At 42.0% G+C, this 24,716-nt stretch overlaps 1 protein-coding gene across 2 annotated transcripts; it reads right to left on the reverse strand.

Moving 5' to 3' along the window:
- Positions 1 to 4,867: 4,867 nt before the first annotated feature.
- LOC115138691 (striatin-3-like) lies at positions 4,868 to 24,539 on the reverse strand. Of its 2 annotated transcripts, none has more exons than XM_029675814.2 (16): positions 24,291 to 24,539; positions 16,700 to 16,803; positions 16,440 to 16,513; positions 16,247 to 16,328; positions 15,789 to 15,965; positions 15,374 to 15,509; positions 14,804 to 14,945; positions 11,547 to 11,686; positions 8,553 to 8,728; positions 8,384 to 8,431; positions 8,110 to 8,231; positions 7,737 to 7,904; positions 7,281 to 7,421; positions 6,895 to 7,002; positions 6,672 to 6,758; positions 4,868 to 6,530 (listed from the first exon to the last, which is right to left on the reverse strand). In XM_029675814.2, exons 1-16 carry the CDS (start codon positions 24,537 to 24,539, stop codon positions 6,361 to 6,363), a joined length of 2,124 nt encoding a protein of 707 aa, XP_029531674.1. In that variant the 3' UTR covers positions 4,868 to 6,360. The 2 variants fall into 2 exon arrangements, with proteins under 2 accessions (XP_029531674.1, XP_064881855.1); XM_065025783.1 differs by lacking the exon at positions 24,291 to 24,539 and adding an exon at positions 23,769 to 23,851.
- Positions 24,540 to 24,716: the final 177 nt, after the last annotated feature.

Here is a 24,716-nt window from a genome sequence, read left to right on the forward strand (position 1 = left end):
ATGGGGATATTGTTGTTATGCTAAATAGATTTCCGCAGGGCGTGGACATCGACCTTAAGTGGTTTGATAAGAGCATCGATCATGTCTTCCCCATTGTGACGTACATACATATCCCAACCAGAAGCCATGGATTGAAGGCAACATCCACACTGAGCTAAAGGCTGTCGTGTCTTTGGCTATGCCGGATTAAGTGATATGACATGCTATTCTATAAAATAATTTCTCCGTAATTAATATTACCTGATTGAGTTAATCATGTAAATGTAATTAACTAGAGAGTCGGGCACCACAAAATAATATTTATAGAGCTGTTATCTCCAAATAAACTCTTAAAGACCTATTAATATATTACATCAATAGCAGTCAATATTAATCGTCATCTTAATTCAGTCTCATCTGAAAGTTGTAAATTCTTGGTTATCTGCACGAACCCTGGCTAACAAGTTGAACCTGGAATACAAAATTGGGTTTAATTATTTATTTACTAAATACCTAACTAATTACACATACACATGTAACTTGATTACAAATTACGTCATAAAGGAAAACGTTCCGAGCTGGCGGAACAGATATGACAGCTTGTTACACAAAAGAAAAGGGTCTGGGTTTGAGTGAAAGAGCGAGAAGACTGAGGAACAAAGGGCGAAGCTGTACTATCGTAAATACAGTATCTTATGCATTCTAAATTACCGCCCATTTGGAAAAGAAAAATGCAATAAATATTTACTCTGAGCTGCGCTTTGGTAGGTTGATGGTAGATGGAAGGCCGTGTTGCCCAACTGAGTCCTTTGTCCTTTGAAGAATGTCTCTGCTGGTAAATTGGGCATGTTGTAGTAACGTCGTTGTGTGGTAGACGGGATACTCTGTCTGTTCCTTCCTAACCTGCGTTTGCAGGTTAGCAGCAACGCTGATGTTGCTAACTCAACGGCTAGGAGGTATCACTTCTGTAGTGAATAAGAGTTCAAACTTCATACCATTCGCAACCAAAGCTCACGCTGATGTTGGCTTCGTTCTGTAGTTATTATCTGAACCATTCTGACATCGGACCGTCGTCCTCACATCCTCGGAACAGGAGGTTATATTGTCGTCAAGGCTTTATTTTGGAAGGGAGAGGAGGGCGTGTTTGAAAAGTTGTATAGCCCATGTCCCTTCACAGGGGCGGGCCACTGATTGAGCAAAGACCTACCTTATGAAAACCCAAATCTCACATTTTAGAAGCTAAAATCACATTTCATCCCATCACAAATAATTTCATATTCAAACATTTAAATTGAACAACAATTCCATGTGAATCCGATAACTCTGATGTGTAGACTTTCCACTGTAGAGTTTGTCATCTTATCATTGATGAGAATGTCTCAGATGACAGCCGAACTGACATCATATCCATTAAGTACCACCGCATATGTTCAAATGTTCGGATTACCAGAATATAGTTCATTTCCCCCCACCTTCTGATGTTACCATAATCTCTATGTTAACCAAAGGGGTTTGCAAATGTAACATCAGTAGGGTAGAGAGAGGAAAAAGGGGGGAAGAGGTATTAATGACTGTCATAAACCTACCCCCAGGCCAACGTCATGACATGTGTCATGCCAACAGTAAAGCATCCTGAGACCATCCATGTGTGGGGTTGCTTCTCAGCCAAGGGAGTGGGCTCACTCACAATTTTGCCTAAGAACACAGCCATGAATAAAGAATGGTACCAACACATCCTCCGAGAGCAACTTCTCCCAACCATCCAGGAACAGTTTGGTGACGAATAATTTCTTTTCCAGCATGACGGAACACCTTGTCATAAGGCAAAAGTGATAACTAAGTGCCTCGGGGAACAAAACATCAATATTTTGGGTCCATGGCCAGGAAAATCCCCAGACCTTAATCCCATTGAGAACTTGTGGCCAATCCTCAAGAGGTGGGTCAGGATGTGGCCCAGAAGTTAATTGACAGCATGCCAGGGCAGATTGCAAAGGTCTTGAAAAAGAAGGGTCAACACTGCAAATATTGACTCTTTGCATCAACTTCATGTAATTGTCAATAAAAGCCTTTGACAGAATTCTGACTATGCACAGTGCTCTTGTCTTTCCAGTGACACCCCTCAGACAGAATTCTCCCTGATTAACTTCACTCAACCCAAAGATGTGATGTAAGCCATCAAAGAGATGGCGTGCCTGGGATGCGACACGAACATCGGTCCTTTCTGCCTTGTATTATTAGTATACACATAGTACCACATGATGGATGTGGATACTATAGAACCAGTGTACAATAGTATTTCCCATTCAAAGAAGAAATGGATTCTAGAGGAATGAGAGGAATATGTGCATTCATTGGGGCAGGTAGTGTTCTCCTGGCATCCTCCAAACCCAGATTAGTCCGTCAGACTGCCAGATGGTGAAGCGTGATGTCACTCCAGAGAACACGTTTCCACTGCTCCAGAGTCCAATGGCAGTGAGCTTTACACCACTCCAGCCGACACATTGCACATGGTGATCTTGCTCGCCCACGGAAACCCATTTCATGAAGCTCATGACGAACAAGTCTTGTGCTGACCTTGCTTCCAGAGGCAGTTTGGAACTCGGTAGTGAGTGTTGCAACCGAGGACAGACAATTTTTACATGCTACAGCACACAAGCTCACAGAACGGGACCGCTGTGTGGCCTACCACTTCACGGCTGAGTCGTTGTTGCTCTTAGATGTTTCCACTTCACAATAATTTCACTCACAGTAGAACAGGGCAGCAAATTTACAAACTGACTTGTTGGAAAGGTGTCCTCCTATTACAGTGCCATGCTGAAAGTCACTTAGCTCTTCAGTAAGGTCATTCTACTGCCAATGATTGCATGGCTGTTTGCTTGATTTTATACACCAGTTGGTGTGGCTGAAATAGCCGAATCCACTCATTTGAAGGGGTGTCTACATACTTTTGCATGTATAGTGTATATACAGTGCCTTGCGAAAGTATTCGGCCCCCTTGAACTTTGCGACCTTTTGCCACATTTCAGGCTTCAAACATAAAGATATAAAACTGTATTTTTTTGTGAAGAATCAACAACAAGTGGGACACAATCATGAAGTGGAACGACATTTATTGGATATTTCAAACTTTTTTAACAAATCAAAAACTGAAAAATTGGCGCGCCACCTTTTGCTGCGATTACAGCTGTAAGTCGCTTGGGGTATGTCTCTATCAGTTTTGCACATCGAGAGACTGAATTTTTTTCCCATTCCTCCTTGCAAAACAGCTCGAGCTCAGTGAGGTTGGATGGAGAGCATTTGTGAACAGCAGTTTTCAGTTCTTTCCACAGATTCTCGATTGGATTCAGGTCTGGACTTTGACTTGGCCATTCTAACACCTGGATATGTTTATTTTTGAACCATTCCATTGTAGATTTTGCTTTATGTTTTGGATCATTGTCTTGTTGGAAGACAAATCTCAATCCCAGTCTCAGGTCTTTTGCAGACTCCATCAGGTTTTCTTCCAGAATGGTCCTGTATTTGGCTCCATCCATCTTCCCATCAATTTTAACCATCTTCCCTGTCCCTGCTGAAGAAAAGCAGGCCCAAACCATGATGCTGCCACCACCATGTTTGACAGTGGGGATGGTGTGTTCAGGGTGATGAGCTGTGTTGCTTTTACGCCAAACATAACGTTTTGCATTGTTGCCAAAAAGTTCAATTTTGGTTTCATCTGACCAGAGCACCTTCTTCCACATGTTTGGTGTGTCTCCCAGGTGGCTTGTGGCAAACTTTAAACAACACTTTTTATGGATATCTTTAAGAAATGGCTTTCTTCTTGCCACTCTTCCATAAAGGCCAGATTTGTGCAATATACGACTGATTGTTGTCCTATGGACAGAGTCTCCCACCTCAGCTGTAGATCTCTGCAGTTCATCCAGAGTGATCATGGGCCTCTTGGCTACATCTCTGATCAGTCTTCTCCTTGTATGAGCTGAAAGTTTAGAGGGACGGCCAGGTCTTGGTAGATTTGCAGTGGTCTGATACTCCTTCCATTTCAATATTATCGCTTGCACAGTGCTCCTTGGGATGTTTAAAGCTTGGGAAATCTTTTTGTATCCAAATCCCGCTTTAAACTTCTTCACAACAGTATCTCGGACCTGCCTGGTGTGTTCCTTGTTCTTCATGATGCTCTCTGCGCTTTTAACGGACCTCTGAGACTATCACAGTGCAGGTGCATTTATACAGAGACTTGATTACACACAGGTGGATTGTATTTATCATCATTAGTCATTTAGGTCAACATTGGATCATTCAGAGATCCTCACTGAACTTCTGGAGAGAGTTTGCTGCACTGAAAGTAAAGGGGCTGAATAATTTTGCACGCCCAATTTTTCAGTTTTTGATTTGTTAAAACAGTTTGAAATATCCAATAAATGTCGTTCCACTTCATGATTGTGTCCCACTTGTTGATTCTTCACAAAAAAATACAGTTTTATATCTTTATGTTTGAAGCCTGAAATGTGGCAAAAGGTCGCAAAGTTCAAGGGGGCCGAATACTTTCGCAAGGCACTGTACCTATAGATCGGTTAGTGATGAGCAAGGTATTCTTTCTCTTTCAGCCTCGTCAACAATACACTGTAATATAAACCGGTATCACTTCTCAGCTTGATATGGCTTCCAGTTTATTTTGTATACTGTACATCATACCTTCAGTACATTTGCATGTTGACCTGTACTTTAAGTAAAGGGATTTGGGATTTTTTGTTGTTGAGAATTGTATGTATCTATATTTATTACTATCATTTCTTTCAATAAAGCCATTTTTCATGCATATTTTCAATAGATTTTTGTTTATCTTGCAATCACAAAACAAGATTGCATGAATTACAAACAAAAACAGACTATGTACAGGTACACCATTTAATATTTATTATAGACATTTTATATACATTATTTTTCAACAGTTTCATTTTGCTATGTGGTACAATCTTTAAAATCTGCTGATTCATAGTTTGTAAATCAAAAACCTTACAAAACTCATCAAAACTCACAAACTGACCAGAACCTTTTTTTGGAAGACTAGAAAAAAGACTATTGTATTTATCATGCATTACACAAACAAAAGCATTTAGTTACACCAGAAATTGTAGCATGTTTGAACATAAAATAGTTTTGCAGGATAAAATAGAAAAGTACAATCAAACAAAAGACTGAGTCGTGATTAATCTTATGTTTGCTATTCCAATCACTTAAAACAAAATTAAGAAAAATAAAATGGTTACACCCCATGCTTGCTTCAAAGCACTGATTTATAGCATAAAGATGTCTAATAACCTGTGATAAATAAACTCAAATACAGTAAGGTGTACAAAATATCACATAGTGATAGGATGATACAGTTTATTTGAAAAGAGAGCGCTCTCAGGAAGCCATGAACTGTGCTTCTTTTAGTCCTACAGTCTTTACTCATGTGACAAAGCCAGTTAAAAGCAATGTCTCAATCACATCCTTGGGTTAGGAAGGGCGAGATCACTGAGTGTTTTCAGTGACGGGGAACCGTAAGATGAGGGTTGTGGGGGACAATGAGTTGTGAAGGAGGGTTCAGACCGGGAATAAATATTCCCTTTTTTTTTATACATAATTTTCAGTGCTGTTACGACAGACTTTATTTATATAAAAAGGATTATAAAAACTATATTTTTTTTACACAAAAATGTCATGAAACTAATGCTAAAGTGTGAAGTTGACTGACTATATTTCACGCCTGATTCATGTTTAGTGTGAACTGACGCCGCAGGGTCTCCCAGTCGGCCCACCAGGGGCTGTGGCCATGTCCTGTTAAATACCTTTTTCACACTAGCAAGCCAAACGAAACCGAGCTGAACTGGTTACAAATCCACCATAGTTACTGGAACCGTGATGAAAATAAAATACCAGAGCCAGCCCTGTATGGTGAGGGGTCAGCCCTGTATGGTGAGAGCCCTGTATGGTGAGGGGTCAGCCCTGTAGTATGAATCAGGTGAAATCTCAATTGTCCCTCGGCCACTGAACTATACCGACAGAACAGATATTAGCTCAGCTGAAACCCAGTCAAAAAGGCTACATACACTAGTTTGTTTTACTCCAGCTTTTTACACTTACAGTAAATTACAGGTAAATGTTGTTGTTTTAGTTAGAAAACAGGATAAAACTGATTGGGCGCTTCTCCACCACCACGCCTGGCATAAGTCCCCTTGGCACCTGGTTTCTGTCAAGTGTTGAGTTCAACATGGATGGGGTGGAGGGAGGCAGCTTCAATGTAGTGTCATAAAATGCTACTCTTATTAAACAAGGCAGTGAAGCAGTCCAGTCGTTCTCTCGGTGTATACCCACTCAACCTGGCAGAGTAGCACAGGTCTACTACACAAACACTTTGGCCAGGGCGTCGGCCCCGGCACTTGCTATGTATGCCTTTGACGGGTGGAAGGCAACGTCATAGATGGACTCGTCAGACTTCTTGCGGTGGGCAGTGATCTCCTGCACACAGGTCTTACTGTCCAGGTTCCACAGACGGATAGAGCAGTCGTGGCCTACGGAGGAGGAATGTGTTCAGTAGGGAGAAAACATTTTGAAACAGAGGTACTAGCTACCTGAACTCAAAAAGAAGACTTCTTGTCCATACAAAACGTTTTGCTACAGTGCGAGTGAGCAGTAGTGTTGCTTGTACTTACTTCCTGACATCAGGTAGATCCCGTTGGGGTCTACAGCCAGGCTGGTAACAGCATCCAGGTGGGCCACCATCGCATGGATCACTTTACCTACACGACAGGCAGACGTAACAGTCAGTACAGAGATATGGCAGACAGAGACGTAACAGTCAGTACAGAGATATGGCAGACAGAGACGTAACAGTGAGAGTAACTTGCTAAACAGTGTCCCCTCCTGCCCACTTACCCGATTTATTGTCAAAGAACTTGATGTTCCTGTCCTCGTGGGCCGTGATGGTGACCGGCAGGGTGGGGTGACTCACTACCTTGTTGATGTGGTTGGCTGCAGGCAGAGCTGAAAACAGAGGAGGATGGGTAAACACAACTCACTATTAATACACCATCTGGAATGAAGACAGACAGTTAAAACTGTTTACTTCTTCTCTCGGAGGATATATCATATATCTAACATGGTCACAGGAGAACAACAACAAATAGCAGAATGCAGTATTTAAAAGTTCCCCAGTCCTACCACAGAGCTTAGGGTTAGCATTGCTAGTATGTTAAATAAGGCTCCAGGCTAGGGTTTGGACTAGGTTAGGATTAGGGTTCTAGTCTAAATTGTAGACTTACTGCTCTCCCCCTGACCAGCGAACACCACGGCGGTCTGTGATGTCTCCAGGTCATAGATCACAGCGTTGCCCGTGTTGAAGGACGCCACCATGTGGGCGGGGTCACAGCCGTTGAAGTCCACCGCAGTGGGGATGCCGTGCTCTGTCGTACACACAGACAGAGACACCTGTCAGTTAGAGGCTTTTACACCAGTACTCTCTGACCGTGGCCACACAGACAGACACCTGTCAGTTAGAGGCTTTTACACCAGTACTCTCTGACCGTGGCCACACAGACAGACACCTGTCAGTTAGAGGCTTTTACACCAGTACTCTCTGACCGTGGCCACACAGACAGAGACACCTGTCAGTTAGAGGATTTTACACCAGTACTCTCTGACCTTGGCCACACATGTCCATGTGGATAACAAGCTCTCCATCACACTACTGGGGAGGTTCAAGTGCACAGCGTTCCTACCTTTCTCTGCATTGTAAGTGCTGATGCATGGGTTCTTCTCCTGGGGGTTCCACAGCTTGACGGTTCCATCTGCAGAGCAGGACAGCAGGCGGTTCTTGATCCCGCTGTAGGCCAGCCCCCACACAGAGTCTGTGTGGCCCAGCCAGGTTCCAGCCAGGACGCTGGGGTCTGAGGGACAGGGTCAGTCATACCCATTCAATAAGGGTGGACAAACAGCTCTGTGATTACTCAATGACGTGATTGGAATAAAGTGAAGAGAAAGTCTACTAGTCAATTCCAATAATATGACAGATGAATGAAAGTATTCCTGACTTCTGTTACTGTGGTCAAGGAGGAGACAGAATACTGGCCATGCTAAATGTGCCAACCTTACCGTAGGTGTCATAAGGGTCCACGTTGGAGCTGGGGATGTTCCAGCACTGTATTGTGTGGTCAATCCCTCCACTGTAACACTGCTCTCCACTGGAAGTCATAGCCAGGGACAGCACAGGCCCCCTGAGAAGAGGAAAGGGGACTTTAATCATTTACATCATTATTATACAGTGAGAGAAAGCCAAATGCAAAACAGTTATAGTGATTGATTACAGCTTTATCCCATTAGGTTGTCTTTTTTTTATCACGGCACCTTCTGGTAATTAGATACTTACACATGAGCTCTGAACGTGTAAATAGGCTCCACATCAAAAGAGGCACTTCTAAAGAAGAGGAAACAAACCATTCTTTAAAAAGGGTTTTCAGACCCATTTAATCTAATGATACATTCTATAATTCCATAATGACAAGATAATCCAACCATGTAAAGGAGTGTGTGTTTACTTTTTGGCAGGCACAGTCTTCTGCAGGTTCCACAGTTTGAGGGTGTTGTCCTCAGACACGGTGACCAGGACAGGCTCTACAGGATGGAAGGCCAGAGCCCTGACCCCGTCAAAGTGGCTGCGCAGGGTGTACTTGGGATTCCATGTCTTCCTGAACGTGTCCTTATTGGCTGGCAGCTAAAAATAGACAGACCGGACAGGGGAAGAGAAGGGCAACTTTAAACAAGTGTGAAGTGAAAAATGGAGACAGCTTGGTGGTGAGTTAGCAAGGGGGAATAGACTGCACTAGAACTACTGGAGGGCTGTATGTCTTCCACTTCCTAATGACTTGTGATGATTCTGACCAACTGTCAAAGCAAGAACATTTCCCCTCTCAACGCCTTGTTATAGTTAGAGAGAGTTAGAGAAAGGAGAGAAAGAGAAAAAGACAGAACAAGTTGCAGCTCTGTAGAAGCCTGGGTCTGTACTTTGTCAGCGGTAGGTTACGGGGGGACTATTTGGGGAGATTCACCTACTGCTCACCTCTTGGCCACAGTACAGACATTGACCCTTTCTTTCTCAGCTCATTCACTGTCAAAGCCACTAACACCTCTGTCTGATCACAGCCAAATTACGATGTTCCTCAAAAGAACAGACATGGAAACAACCACACATTCAAACCCCAGTAAGCTGTACAACATCAGAAACTCATACAGATGGGCCCAAAACAGCACAGAAGAATACCAGAAAGCAACCTGGAATCAAAATATCCAAACCCTCTTAGATAACTTTCTGGACACCACATTCACTCACAGTAAAGAAGGCATCAATATAGCAGTAAAAAACATAAACAAATCAAAAACCAAACAAAAACGACCATAGATGACAACTGGTTTGATGCAGATTGTAAAAGTATAAGGAAAACAACTTAGAACACTATCGAACCAAAAGCACAGAGACCCAAATAATGTTGAATTACGCCATTACTGTGAGACTTAAACTCTATAAACGTACACTTAGAACCAAAAAAATCACACTACAACAGCAAGCAGCTGACAGTAATTGAGGAGTCCAAACAAACAACTTATGGAAAAATTGGAGAAAAAAATTAAATAAATCGAAACAAGAGGAATTAGTGATACAAAATGGTGACATAAGGACAACCCATTTTACAACACCGTTCAAATTGACACAAACGCAGAGCAACGCCAAATTCATGAGAAGTTGAATGGATTAGAAAAAGCTATAAAGGACAATCAAAATCAGACTAGGAGCTCTATAAGAAACTTCAGGCCCTCAAATTTAAAAAAGCATGTGGACCTGATGGCATCCTAAATGAGATGCTCAGACTCACTAGTGCAAAATTTCAATTGGCTATATTAAAACTGTTTAATTTGATCCCGAGTGTAGATTATTTCCCTGACATCTGGAATCAAGGACTCATAATTTTACATTTACATTTAAATCATTTAGCAGACGCTCTTATCCAGAGCGAATCCCAATCTTTAAGAACGGAGACAAATTTGACCCTAACAATTACAGAGGCATTTGTGTGAACAGTAACCTGGGGAAGGTTTTCTGTAGTATTATAAATGTAAGAGTTCTAAACGTCCTTAATAAGCACAATGTCTTGAGTAAAAGCCAAATTGGATTTATACCAAAACATCGTACGACTGATCATATTTACAACCTACACACCCTGATAGATAAACATGTCCACCAAAATAACACCAAAATATTTGCTTGTTTTATCGACTTCCAAAAAGCATTTGATTCTATTTGGCATACAGGACTGTTCTACGAAGTTATTGAAAGTGGTGTAGGAGGTAAAACATATGACATAATTCAATCAAATGTATACTGGCCATACGTGCAGCATTAGAATTGGCAAGAAAATAACTGAATTCTTAACCAGGGCGGGGCGGGGCCTTCGCCAGGGTTGCAATATGAGCCCTGCACTCTTCAATATTTACGTCAACAAATTGCCACTATTCTAGAAAAATCCTCAGCCCCTGGTGTTAGTCTCCATAATTCAAAGGTTAAATGCCTACTCTTCGCAGACGACCTATGCCTGCTGTCACACACAGCACCATGGCCTACAGCAGAGCCTGGACCTGCTAGAGCAGTACTGCCAGACCTGGGCCCTGGCAGTAAACCCCAAAAAGGCTAAAATAATGATTTTCCAGAGAAAATCCAGATCTCAGGGAATGATTCAAGGTTTCAAAAGACCTCTCTGATGAAAATAGGCTACCCGTCCTGTTGGGGGAGGATGCAGAGAGCTGTGGGTTGGCAGCGCACTACATTGCTGCATGCCATAAGATGAGGGACAGTGTCTGACAGACCAATCAACCTGCACATGTCCTCTACTCTATGGTTATTGTTCTATGTATGGTTATTTTGACCCTTGATTATTGTTGTTACTGTTGTCCTGTTGACAATTTTGATTCTTATCTTAATATTGTAAATATTCAAAATAAGCTTTGGCAATATGTACATTGTTACATCATGCCAATAAAGCAAATTTAATTTAATTGAATGAGAAAGAGATAGAGAAGGGAGGGGTTCAAGGATGATTGAGGAGATAGAAGGGCAGGGAGGTGTTCATAAGAGGGTGGGGAGGGGCAGGTAGGTGTTCAGGAGAGGGTGGGGAGGGGAAGGGGGTGTTCAGGAGAGGGTGGGGAGGGGCAGGGAGGTGTTCATAAAAGGGTGGGGAGGGGCAGGGGGTGTTCAGGAGAGGGTGGGGAGGGGCAGGGGGTGTTCAGGAGAGGGTGGGGAGGGGCAGGGGGTGTTCAGGAGAGGGTGGGGAGGGGCAGGGGGTGTTCAGGAGAGGGTGGGGAGGGGCAGGGGGTGTTCAGGAGAGGGTGGGGAGGAACAGGGGGTGTTTAGGAGAGGGTGGGGAGGAACAGGGGGTGTTCAGGAGCGGGTGGGGAGGAACAGGGGGTGTTCAGGAGCGGGTGGGGAGGAACAGAGGGGTGTTCAGGGTTCAAGGATGGCAGGTGGGAATCGTGGTGCTTACATCATAGCTGTAGTCGGCGTCGTCATTGGAGACAGTGAGGTCAGCTAGGTCTCCCAGTCCCAGGACACTCTCCAACACGTCATCAGAGCCCATGATAAAGGACTTGCCTCCCCCGCCTGAGGGAAACGGTAAGGGCTCGGCTAAGAACAGGACGGAGAGGAGGAGGTTTTATTAAACACCATACAGGCCACACCTAGACAGAGATGCTTGGTAACCAAAGAGCTCAGCTCCTCTCAGCAGGGTGCTAAAACATTCACCTAAATGGGAAAGACTGCAGCACACACTAAGCTGCTAGACAAAAAATATTGTCTTGCCATGTTAAACACTAGTAGAAAGTGAAGTATTCCCCTGGGTTGACGTCAAAGCCTGACCAAAAAATGTTGATGCGTGCAATGAAACATTTCCTGAACAGACGAACACTGAAGATGCACTATGCAGAAATCGCTCCGCCATTTCCTGATTGCTAAAATTCTAATAGTTTGCTTAATTTCAGTTTGTGACAAAACAAGCAAGTATAATGTAGGAAATTATTGTACCATCTAAAATGCTATGAAATATATTTTACATAACCTCAAAATATTATATTTTCAGCTGATGTACAAAACCGAAAAGGCGCAAAAATTTAACTTAACCCGGTCTAAAAACTGGAAGCATAGAACTAGCGCACATAGAACAGACCTACTGCTTCTTAGACTGGCTATCAATGAGCATGACAGATCTATAACATACAATTTTATGTGAATCTGGTCAAGTCGCCCAAAAAATTACATATTGCAGCTTTAACGAGGAGAAGCAATGACACGGGTTAAGGCCTCTGCACAAAAACTAAAACAAATAAACCAGCACTGTATAGGACAGGGTTAATATCATGACTAATGAGCCTGACTGGTGCTCTGTACACAACCCTTTCTCTTAGCCACTGTGGAGCATTGTGCTGAGAGTAATGCTGCCTGAGGGTACTGTGACTGACCCTAGAGTCTGTGATTAGAACAGGGCATGCAGCAGCAGTGAGGTGTGTGTGGCAGGGCCAGGGGAGGGCTCAGAATATCCTGTGCACAAGTGAGGAGGAATGCTGACGCAGCATTGGTGCAATTGAGATTCCACAGGGTGGGCCTTTCTTGCTGCAGATCGGAATAACCCCCCCACCCCAGTTCAATTATATCTACCACTGGCCCACACATAGACATGTATCCTCTACCTAACACACACACACCACACACACACACACACACACACACACAGACCACAGATCTTCTACCCAACACCCATATAGGTTAACAAATTAGACTTGGCGCATTTATGCCAAATGGACATGGTGCAAAATGGGGTATAACCAGTCAATTCTGAGTCTGAGAAGTTGGGGTGGGAGGTGCTAAACTGACATATGGAATTGTTTTAAGATGGTCATACTATGTATGATTAGGCTATTTGATTTGGAATTTTAGGACCCCTTTAGGTATATAAAAAATATATTTAAATTTGGGCCTTCACTAATAAACCCCATAGAAAGGGATTGAATAACACATTCATACATGGCAAAAAGGACAGTCAAAAAACACTTCATAAGAAACATCTAGGATGTAAAAAATTGGTTAAACTTTTTTAAATTAACACACATTTAACCCTTTCTTGGGGTATGCACAAAACTACCTTCATTTGTTTTTTAAAACGTGTACTGTTTACCTTCAGACAAGTTCTGTGACACTTGTGGTGGTCGGAGAGCAAAACATGTGTTTGTGAGAATCTCCTCTTCCACAGTGGGTTCCCATTCTCTTGAGCGTCAAACCGTACTTACGCTACAGACATTTTCTTAAGAAGAGCGATTTTTGGGATCTCTCATGGTGTGACAAACACCTCTTTGGCTCTGCCACCTTTTACCACAGATGGGATCTCTCATGGTGTGACAAACACCTCTTTGGCTCTGCCACCTTTTACCACAGATGGGATCTCTCATGGTGTGACAAACACCTCTTTGGCTCTGCCACCTTTTACCACAGATGGGATCTCTCATGGTGTGACAAACACCTCTTTGGCTCTGCCACCTTTTACCACAGATGGGATCTCTCATGGTGTGACAAACACCTCTTTGGCTCTGCCACCTTTTACCACAGATGGGATCTATCATGGTGTGACAAACACCTCTTTGGCTCTGCCACCTTTTACCACAGATGTGGAAGTGCAACACCGCCGGATGCGGTGGATTGAGACACATCCGGTGCAAAAATATCTGAGACCTCTAGTTTAAACTGACAGATTTTGATGGGGATATTTTTGTTATGTACCTTAGACTGACGCACCGGTGTGACAAACAACTCTAGGGAGTTTTAATGTAACTAAATGTCATTGTAAATGTCATCTACATAATCCCCAAAGGTTATTATTTATCATGAGAGGGCCATAAACAATAACTAGTAATGCTGCATACTCAAAGGTTACAATCTCACCTTTCCTGTAAAAATAGTTATTAATTGCTGCGGTGTAGTCACTTCTGAGGACACAAGCTCATGTACACAGTACAAATGATAGAAATATGAAATACAGTATTGATGTATTTCCTATTCAACTAAACTGTATGAATAAGACTTGAAATGACATATGCTTTCAAAATATAGCGTTATCAAATGATAAAATGACTAACCTTCCGTATAACTGTAAAATACATATTTGTATTTTAGTGTTAGAGAAAATGGGCATACTTTCTGAAGGTCTCACTTGATCAAAACGTCTGCCGCTATTGCTGTGAAAATCGAGCTCTAGCTTCCTGAACTTCTTAGGAACTTGCCTTTCATCTCATATTAATATTATCCATCTATGACAAACAAAGTGTTTGTTTAAAAATCAATTAATTATTGTAGATGAATGGCTATAAATCGATCCCTGAATGTGCTACCATGATGAAAGCGCTCTCTCCTGCTGTGCAACAATGTAATGATTGCAGACATGTCAGTGGCTGTCTTCAGCCAGGAGTTGATGAACGGTCAGAAGAGCAAATTAAATGGTAGGAGGGACATCCCAGCTTCAAGTGGTTTCAGATTTCACATCCTATGCCACACAGGCTCAGAAAACATACTCTGTCAGTGGGAACAAGGGCTATCGCTCAATGCAAGACATTTCGATCTACAGTGTCCACATATTTTATTATTGAAAATGACGGTCAGAACTGGTACCAGAACCATGCAGGTCCCCTAAATAGAGGACTTTACATCTATAAGTTAGCTCTCAGCAGCTAGTGAGTTAGAGATCTGATATCCTCTTACCCCATTCGGTCCCGTCCCCTGAACTCCGAGCCTCCCCTGCTCCCTCTCCATCCTCGGAATTCACCAGGAAGTCAAACTCCTTCAGAGCCTCCTCTGTGTCGGGGTCATCTGGAAGGTCAGAGGCCAGGCCCTCATTCCCAACCTGGACAGAGGACAAACATACAGTCAGTCACCAGGTCTGGCACAGTGGGATTATCAGATATACAATAGTTTTTTTAAAACTTACAATACTTGTAAAATAAAAGTATATTTTACAATACTTTTATTTTCCATATTCGATTTTAGGAGACGAGTACTTGGTATGTTCGTTCCATATGCTCTTGTACCAATTTAATTGTGTTGACTTCTTTAACACAGCAGGCATTTAAAGGTTCTCTCTTGATGAATATCAACATTTAGAATCAGGTCTGAAGATACTAGTCTAGTGTCAAGAGCACCGCTTTGGTCTTAGTAAGCCATTATTACAACCATTTACACAGTGATGACAGCAGCAGTACATTTAGAACAACATTAGGAATGGTCTTTTCACTTATGACCAGATGTAATCATCTGTAGCAAAGAGGTTTTCACCTTTATCTTATGCTTTTTTATTGTGTGTTTGCCACTGTCTATATCCTCCATCAGGTCTCCCTCCTCATCATCATCTTCATCACTGTCCTCTGCGTTTTCTAAGAAGTTAAATGTTTCCAGAACATCTCCTGGATTCCTAGTAAAACAGGTAGAAAACTATTTAGAGCAATTCATCACTGTGGATGATTTGATTATTCACATACATGGCACAGGTCTGGATGATGCATCTAATGCTATTCAGAGCAGACGGTTCTGAGCACAGAGGCAGAATGTACAGAATCAATCAGAAATCTGCTATCTGGGAAGTCGCCAGGAAAAGTGAACAACATTGTGTCAGTTAGATAACACCAATTCCTTCAGACCTTCACTGAAGTCAGTGGCAGTATGCATGATCAGATGAGGCCTACCTACCTACCTTTTCATATCTTGTCCCTTTCGTTTGGCTGGAGACTCCCCTCCATTGAGGATCTGATCCAGGTTCCTGTTTTCCACTGAGCCATTCTGCTCTGAGCCGGACAGGCCCAGTAACGAACGCACTCTCTGAGACCGCACATCTAGTATTGTGTCCGTGTAACCTACTTCCTGAAGATATCTGTTGGGACAGAAAATTACACATAAAAATGACTTAGCTAACTAAGTAAGCCTGGGCACGTATTCCTAAAGCGTCTCAGAGTTGGAGTGCTGCTCTAGGATCAGTTTGACCTTTTAGATCATAAGGAATAAAAATGACATAGACAAGTAGGACCTTATCCTAGATCAGCACTCCTATTCTGAGATGCAGGCCCGGATGGGAATTAATCTTGATCGATAAGTAAGTGTGTTAGCTGCATGAGAGGCCCTGTAAACCGTGTGTGCTGTCTGTAGAGTACTTACTGTCTGAGGAGTTGTCTGCCCTGTTTCCACGTCAGCTGACTATTCTGAGGTACAGCAGGGACCTCTGTGTCTTTGGTATCTTCTGTAAACACAACAGAAACGTTAATGAAACCGCTGTATAGCTAGCTGTATGTCAACATATTCTATTACTCATCATTAAGTTTATTGCAGTTCAGAGAGGGGAAGTCCGTACCTGATTCAAAGCTGGGCATCTTAACTTCACCTTGATTTAATTCTGTTCCATATTTTAATTTATGGTATTTTGCTCTAGTAGAGTAAAGACAAAGTAAAGAGATTAGTAAATGTGATGAGATAATAAAGCATACTTTGCAGTTATGCACAACATTTACAGGCAATGTATTAATGTCAGGCATTGAGGTAAATGAGACTAAGATTGAAAGGGGCCTTATATGGACTCATGTAAAAATGATTAGGTAATAGGTATACACTCACCTTTCTTGCTTTAATGCATATTCTAACATCTTTATTCTTCGAACTAGATCATTCTTTAAATTTTCTTGACCCTTCCTTTCTCCTTGTAGGAATGCTATTCGAGCCTGAAAGAAACGAGAAGAAAAAAAAGATCTGCCAATAAAGTCAACATTATATTCTCAATTTTGAAAGCAGTACACATTAAAAGTAATATTTTGTGGTGTATCAAAAACGACGGAATAATTTAACATCAGATCTGTTTCAGAGGCAGCAACAACTTCATCACCTAGTACTACCACACTCTTCTTCTTGTTCTCATATTCCATTCAAAAAATTCCCAGTCGGATCTATTATTTTCAGAGTTCCCAGTTGTCTTGAACATGGCATTAGTCGCAGCAGATGGAGAACAGCAGAGGGTCCACCTCAGTCCCTGCCCTCTCCTTCATTTCCACCGGTGATTGACCAGAGAGGAGAGACAGTCTTCCACCTTATGGCGAAACTCGAGTGGCGCAGCATCTGCCTCAGCACAAATTCATGTTGTTTCTATGACTAGAGAAAGCTAAATGCTCCTCGATATTAAAATAGCTAATAATAACCAAACGCAAGGCTATCGATACACCTGGCTACTTACTCACTCATTGCAGTGCGAGTGGAAGTAGAGAAGTGCATTTAATGTTTTGTAATTGTGTTTAATAAAAACTATTGACAGTGCTGAATAAAACTTAAAACATGAATTCACTCATACAAACAGCAGCTCTTTGCTGTATTCTTTGACAGTCTCTCACTGGTTATGGTTTTAAATGTTAGGAAATCTCACGTAGGCTACTAACAAACTTTGCTGTGGCCGGGGTCATGGAAGCTGTAGGTAGGCACAGTGATTGTGCTATCCGATTGGCCAACGCAGTAAGTGCACTGGACTTAGCCACAGATCTCCTGGTCCACCAGGTAGGCGGAGACAAATTAAAATGGTTAAAAACAGGAACACTTTGCCTACCCGGTGCACAGGGCTTCTGAATTAAGTGCATCTACCACCAACCGCGCAAAACAAAGAAAATAAGAGCAAGCCTTTATGCTTTTATCAGTGGCTTTTCAACAGAAATGTTTGGTGATGGACTAAGAATGCCTTGAACCATGTTAGTTTGTTGGTGAAGTGGACACCAAGGAACTTGAAACTCTCAACCTGCTCCACTAGAGCCCTGCCGATGAGAATAGGGGCGTGCTCGGTCGTCTTTTTCCTGTAGTCCACAATCATCTCCTTTGTCTCTCCCTCAACGTGTTCAAGACAAAGGAGATGATTGTGGACCGTTGTGAAGATGGCACAACAAAACCTATTCCCCCTTAGTAGACAAAACATTTGGCATGGGTCCTCAGATCCTCAAAAGGTTCTACAGCTGCACCATCGAGAGCATCCTGATTGGTTGCGTTCCTGCCTGGTATGGCAACTGCTCAGTCTCCAACCGCAAGGCACTACAGAGGGTAGTGCGAACGGCCCAGTACATCAATGGGTCCAAGCTTCCTGCCATCCAGGACCTCTATACCAGGCGGTGAGGAAGGCCCTAAAAATGATCAAAGACTCCAGCCACCCTAGTCAGACTGTTCTCTCTGTTACCGCACGGCAAGCGGTACCAGAGCGCCATGTCTAGGTCCAAGAGGCTTCTAAACAGCTTCTTCCCCAAAGCCATAAGACTCCTGAACATCTAATCAAATGGCTACCCAGACTATTTGCATTGCCCCACCCCTTTTACACCGCTGCTACTCTCTGTTGTTATCAACTTTTATAATTCTACCTACATGTACATATTACCTCGACTAACCAGTGCCCCCGCACATTGACTCTGTACTAGAGGTCGATCCGATTAATTAGGGCTGATTTCAAGTTTTCATAAGAAATCAGAAATCGGTATTTTTGGGCGCCGATTTCCGTTTTTTTTTAAATGTAAAGAATTTTTTATTTAACTAGGCAAGTCAGTTAAGAACACATTCTTATTTTCCAATGACTGCCTAGGAACTGTGGTTTAACTGCCTTGTTCAGGGGCAGAACGACTGATTTTCACCTTGTCAGCTCAGGGTTCCAATCTTGCAACCGCACAGTTAACTAGTCCAACGCTCTAACCATTGCACTCCACGAGTAGCCTGCCTATTACGCGAATGCAGTAGAAGCCAAGGTAAATTGCTAGCTAGCATTAAACTTATTTTATAAAAAACAAGCAATCGTAATCACTAGTTATAAGTACTAATCCAGTTTAGCAGGCAATATTAACCAGGTGAAATTGTGTCATTTCTCTTGCGTTCATTGCACGCAGAGTCAGGGTATATGCAACAGTTTGGGCTGCCTGGCTCACTGCGAACTAATTTGCCAGAATTTTATGTAATTATTACATACATTGAAGGTTGTGCAATGTAACAAGAATATTTAGACTTTGGTATTTTATCTAACGGGTGGCATCCCTAACGGTTCCGTATTTCACGGAAATAATAAACGTTTTGTTTTCGAAATGATAGTTTCCGGATTCGACCATATTAATGACCAAAGGCTCATATTTATGTGTGTTATAATTAAGTCTGATTTGATAGAGCAGTCTGACTGAGCAGCAGCAGGCCCGTAATCATGCATTCAAACAGCACTTTCGGGCGTTTTGCCAGCAGCTCTTCGCAAGCACAGCGCTGTTTATGACTTCAAGCCTATCAGCCTAATGGCTGGTGTAACCAATGTGAAATGGCTAGCTAGTTAGCTGGGTGTGCGCTAATACTGTTTCAAATGTCACTCGCTTTTAGATTTGGAGTAGTTATTCCTCTTGTGCTGCAAGGGCCGTGGCTTTTGTGGAGCGATGGGTAACGATGCTTCGAGTGTGGCTGTTGTCGATGTGTTCCTGGTTCGAGCCCAGGTAGGGGCGAGGAGGGGGATGGAAGCTATACTGTTACACTGGCAATACTAAAGTGCCTATAAGAACATCCATCAGTCAAAGGTATATGAAATACAAATGGTATAGAGATAAATAGTCCAATAAATACTATATTAACTACAAGCTAAAACCTCTTACCTTGGAATATTGAAGTTTCACGTTAAAAGGAACCACCAACTTTCATATGTTCTCATGTTCTGAGCAAGGAACTTAAACGTTAGCTTTTTTACATGGCACACATTTTCACATATTACTTTCTTCTCCAACACTTTGTTTTTGCATTTATTAAACCAAATTGAACATGTTTCATTATTTATTTGAGGCTAAATTGATTGTATTGATGTTTTATATTATGTTAAAATAAGTGTTAATTCAGTATTGTTGTAATTGTCATTATTACAAATATTTTATTATTATAAAAAAAATAAAAAAATAATAAGAATAATAGGCGATTAAATCGGTATCTGCTTTTTCGGGCCTTCAATAATCGGTATCGGCGTTGAAAAATCATAATCGGTCGACCTCTACTCTGTACCCCCGCTGTATATAGTCTCTCTATTGTTATTTTACTGCTGTTCTTTAATTACTTGTTACTTTTATTTTTACACACACATACATATATATATATATATATATATATATATATATATATATATATATATATATATATATATACACATACACATATATATTTTTTAACTGCATTGTTGGTTAAGGGGTCGTAAGCAAGCATTTCACTTTAAGGTCTACACCTGTTGTATTTAGTGCATTTGACTAATGAAATTTGATTTGGAGATCAACCAGTTGTTTGTTATCAACCGGTTGGTGACCACGGCTGTACAACATTTACCTTAGATATTTAAAATTTCTCTCTAAGAGTCACTGTGGATGTAAAAATGGAGCTAAACTAACAAAAAGCTATAAAGGCACAGATGAATTGGGGGAATCTTGGTATAGACCTGGCGGGTCAGGGTAGGACTGCAATTAGCAGTGTGTCTGACTATCCTCAGATCAGCAGAGCAGCAGGCCCAGATTGTAACACAGGCCTCTCTAGCACCATCACCCCTGTAGGGGTGTTCAGTTCATACAGAACTATTTAGCTGGCCCTCTTCTCCTGTTCAACTCTGTACTGCTAGGGAGTACTGAGCAGCTGTGAAACCCAATGCCGTTTAAAGGGTAGCAGGCATGGGGTATTTTTAGTCAGCCGCCCCTTGACTGCAGGGGCAGTGCTCGACTTGGACAGGAGCTCATGGAAGCAGAGTACCAGCACCTCAAATGTTCTACTGCTTGAGCTCCTGCACCTATATAGAATATTAGGCAGCTGCCCCTAAAAACCCCTCTCTTGACTATTGGGTGCCCATACCTAGTTGTAAATTGACAGGTAAACTGGAGACCGATTTCCATTCCGTAGTCATGGAGACTGAGAAAGTGTGGTGCCCTGGCTCTGACATAGTGACTCCAGATCTTGGGCCACCGGCTAGCTTACATAACAGTTGCTTTGCTCTCTAGTATTAGATCATACCAGCAAAGAAAACACTATGGTGGATCTGAACCATTGACTCACCTGGTGCAGTCACTCTCTCACAGTAATAAGATAAGACATAATTGAGTCCACATTCAAGGAGAGAAGGAGTAGGAGATTTAACTCTCTACAGGAAAACATGGGAGAACTGGAGTCAATTTTAACAATAGGATTCACGTCAGTCAACTGAGATCAGGTCTCTTAAACAGAACAGTAATATTTTGTGTACGATATTCTCTTCCTTTTGCCTGCTTCCTTGGTAAGCAAGTCCAAGGGCTAAATGAACGTCTTGCTATTACCATAAGCATGGGAGGTCTGGCCAGTCAATGTTAGCTAGAGGGAGAAGGAAGGTTTCAGCTGAACGAACAGCTGTGTACACACTGGAACCAACTCAACAGCCAGTGGACAGAGTAGTCTGTTACACAAGCGTGCTACTAGCTCTGCAGATACAGCTGGCTACAACGTTCTTCAAATAAATATCACTGTATGTGTAGATTTAATATACAGCTAAAATCTAAGAGGGCATATTAATTAGCATATTTGTTAACCTCACTTTTCAATATTCCTGATAGGAGCATGGCAGGCATAGTTACAAATACAGTAGACTAATCAGAGATCAAATCTCGACTATAATCAGAATTTAGATGTTACAGCACTACTGCTAAAACCACTTTAGGAATCCCCAATGCACGAAGGACCACACTTCAGATACCACCTCCAACCAATCCCAGTGCAGCTAGCAAAGCCAGTATAGGCCTAGCTGCTATGTATGTGTGAGATCACAGTGTTGAGATGTGTAATGGTCAGACTGGGGACACAGAGTGAGCTCACAGACCCAAGTTAACATGCTGACAAAGGAATGGGCTGTATTGGAACAGGAATAGACATTGCCGCCTTTTGGAGCTTTGTTGTCCCCACCGTATCATATACCTACCACTTCACTGCAAAGGAACACCGCTTAGGCCTATTCACACATTTGGATACATTTGGGGCTGTATTTTGAATTTGCCTGTCTGTCTACTTGTTTGTGTTTTTGTGTATAAAAGCCATCTTGCTTCAATAAACAACAAATAAACATAAGTCAGTGAACTCATATTTTCAACAATCTAGGTTTCACAACGCTGGCCTAAAAATAATACCTTATTATCAGACAATACTGAAACTGTCAAATGTATACACAGTTTGCACCGTTTTTAGGAGGCGAGGTAGTCCATTAAGTAGAACAGCTATTTTCAGCGTGTCTACTTATAGATGTTATGTATAACCAAGAAAGAACTATGGAAGAAAATGGCACTGTACTACTAATTAACACTGATGCTTTAAGGATAGAATGCTGACATAGTTGTGCACCACCTGGCTCATACACATCCTGAGGAAGCACCTGCGCACAGTGGAAAAATACATCACACACCAAATCAAGCACAATGAAAGAATGGCGTGAATAATACATTATTTCTGTGTGTGCAGTATGAATATAGGCCTACATTGAGTTAGTGATTTCAATTTCATCAAGAGAGAACAGCATGTTATCAGTTGGATAACATAATCCTGTCAAACCTTCATTGTGGTGTTTAAATACTCAGCATCAACATATCAAAAATAAAGCCCAGATAGAACAATCACTGCCTCTGTGTGTTAATAAACATTTTATTTCCAAGCCAGATTCTGAATAGAAAGGGCCGTGTCAGTCTACCATTTCTCTGTCTTCTACAGCCAGGGCAAAGGAAGAACAGAGCACATAACAATGGTTCATAATATGCCCTGGATGTCTCAGTGACCTATAAAGCCTGATTTAACCCAGATACTTCCAGGCCTGATGTGACTGCTGTGGACATTGAAGTGATTTGTGCTAACAAGGCTAACTGCTTGAGTGGTGTGGCTGGACAGCAAAGCAACTCAAACAATAGGAAAGGTGCAGCTGACCAAAATAATCTAGGCTGTCAGCTTGCTTCATTAATTTAAAATGTAAATTATGTGACCAAGACAGAAGTTCAGAAAGCATACACTGATTCATATTGTTTTATCAATAAAAAAGTTTAACAATATAACAGCATATGGTTCTGCCAAATTAGGCAGGTCATAGGCTACTACTTTATGTTGACAAGACAATTATCTATCATATGCCTCCACCTCACCTGGCCTGGTATGGGTTGTGTTCAAACAAAGCAGTACTCTACGCTGTCCCAGGCATTTCAACACTTCCACATTCATTATTATTACAATCATAAAACTGAACCAACATTCCCTTTAACCTCTGCATTCTACAAGACAGAATTACCACTTAGCTGATGTCATAAGATTGTTATAACAAAACCTAGCAAAATAAAACGCACAAAAATAAGAAATAATTCCTAGCCAAGATGGCACCGTGAAACAAAAAAACAACTATATAAGTAATGTAGCTAGATAGCAAACTAGCTAAGTCTAAAGCCACAGATAGTTTTTTCACCGTTCGATCGTAAAGTGCATAGCCACTGTCAGACTGTGGGGCCTTGACAGCTGGCTTTGTTGACGTTAGCTTGCTAACAGGCACGAGCCATCTGACTGGCATCAGGCTATGAGATTTTCGATTTGATTGAAATAAACTTTCAAAATATATATTTGTTAAAAATATTGCACAACTCTATGATCAATAAGATTATTCCTATTCAAGATTGATGGTTACCTAACGTGACTCAAGAAGACCCAGCCAAGTCGTCGCCATAATGACCAAACCAAAATGGCTCCTAGTCTCGGAGATTAGTTGACTGTCAGTGGTTTGATTAGATCATTCTGTAGTTCAACGACTCTAAATTGAAACTACTAAAGGAATACTACAACAACAAGAGTCAACAGTATTAATAAAATCACGTGTAAGACATTGTAAACACATCAACCGGATGTTCCACTGTAAAAAGAAAAGAAAAAGAGTGACATAGCTTGCCATCCTGCTGTGTGCTAAGCTAACGTTAGCTATTTAACGTTACCTGTTATCCGTGACTAGCTAGCTAGCTGGTGGTGGTAATTGATAACTAACATAATCAAGTTGTGCGGACAAACTACAGTAGACGTTTATCTATCGAAGCATGGCCACTGTATGCAAAGGGTGTAAAACAAATGTTGCACACTATCCAGGCAAAATGCATTGTTGCTCAATATAGTGTTTATTTAGTTAGCTACGGTAACGTTAACCAAGTTAGCTTGCTACCTGAAGTTCGGCCCTTTCCACTTCCCAATGAGCTCTCTCCATTTCGAATCTGGCCCATTCGTGCTGGATATAATGCAGAATACCGGGGATGGTATACTGCTGTGGCCGTGGCATCTCGTCATGCTGCTGCCCCATCCCTGAGCCACCTCCACCACCGATTTGGGGATTAGCGTTGTTATTCCCCTGCGGTTGTTGCTGAGGTCTTGGGGCGGCCATTCCAACTCCTCCTCCGCCGGGGTGTTCATCCATTTTTAAGAAGAGGAAAGTCCCAGCACAATTTGCTGCTTGATTTCGCCCCCTCCCCCTTTCAGTTCAGTATTCCCGTATGGATTTGACGATGCCTTTCCCTGAAATTCCTCGGCGACTGTAGTGAGACAGGGCTATGTTTTGAACTTGCTCTCAGTGTACTGATTTGACGACCGCCAT

The sequence above is a fragment of the Oncorhynchus nerka genome, linkage group LG12 (genome assembly GCF_034236695.1).
Source record: "Oncorhynchus nerka isolate Pitt River linkage group LG12, Oner_Uvic_2.0, whole genome shotgun sequence".
Lineage (NCBI taxonomy): Eukaryota > Metazoa > Chordata > Actinopteri > Salmoniformes > Salmonidae > Oncorhynchus > Oncorhynchus nerka.

Bases quoted from the DNA above. Each gene is read 5' to 3' on its own strand.
- LOC115138691 (XM_029675814.2), bottom strand. From the start codon at position 24,539: ATGGATGAACACCCCGGCGGAGGAGGAGTTGGAATGGCCGCCCCAAGA. The intron at 8,232-8,383 runs GTAAGTATCTAA...TCCTCTTCTCAG, and splicing joins TACACGTTCAGAGCTCATGT to GGGGCCTGTGCTGTCCCTGG. The intron at 6,759-6,894 runs GTAAGTGGGCAG...CCTGTCGTGTAG, and splicing joins GTTCTTTGACAATAAATCGG to GTAAAGTGATCCATGCGATG.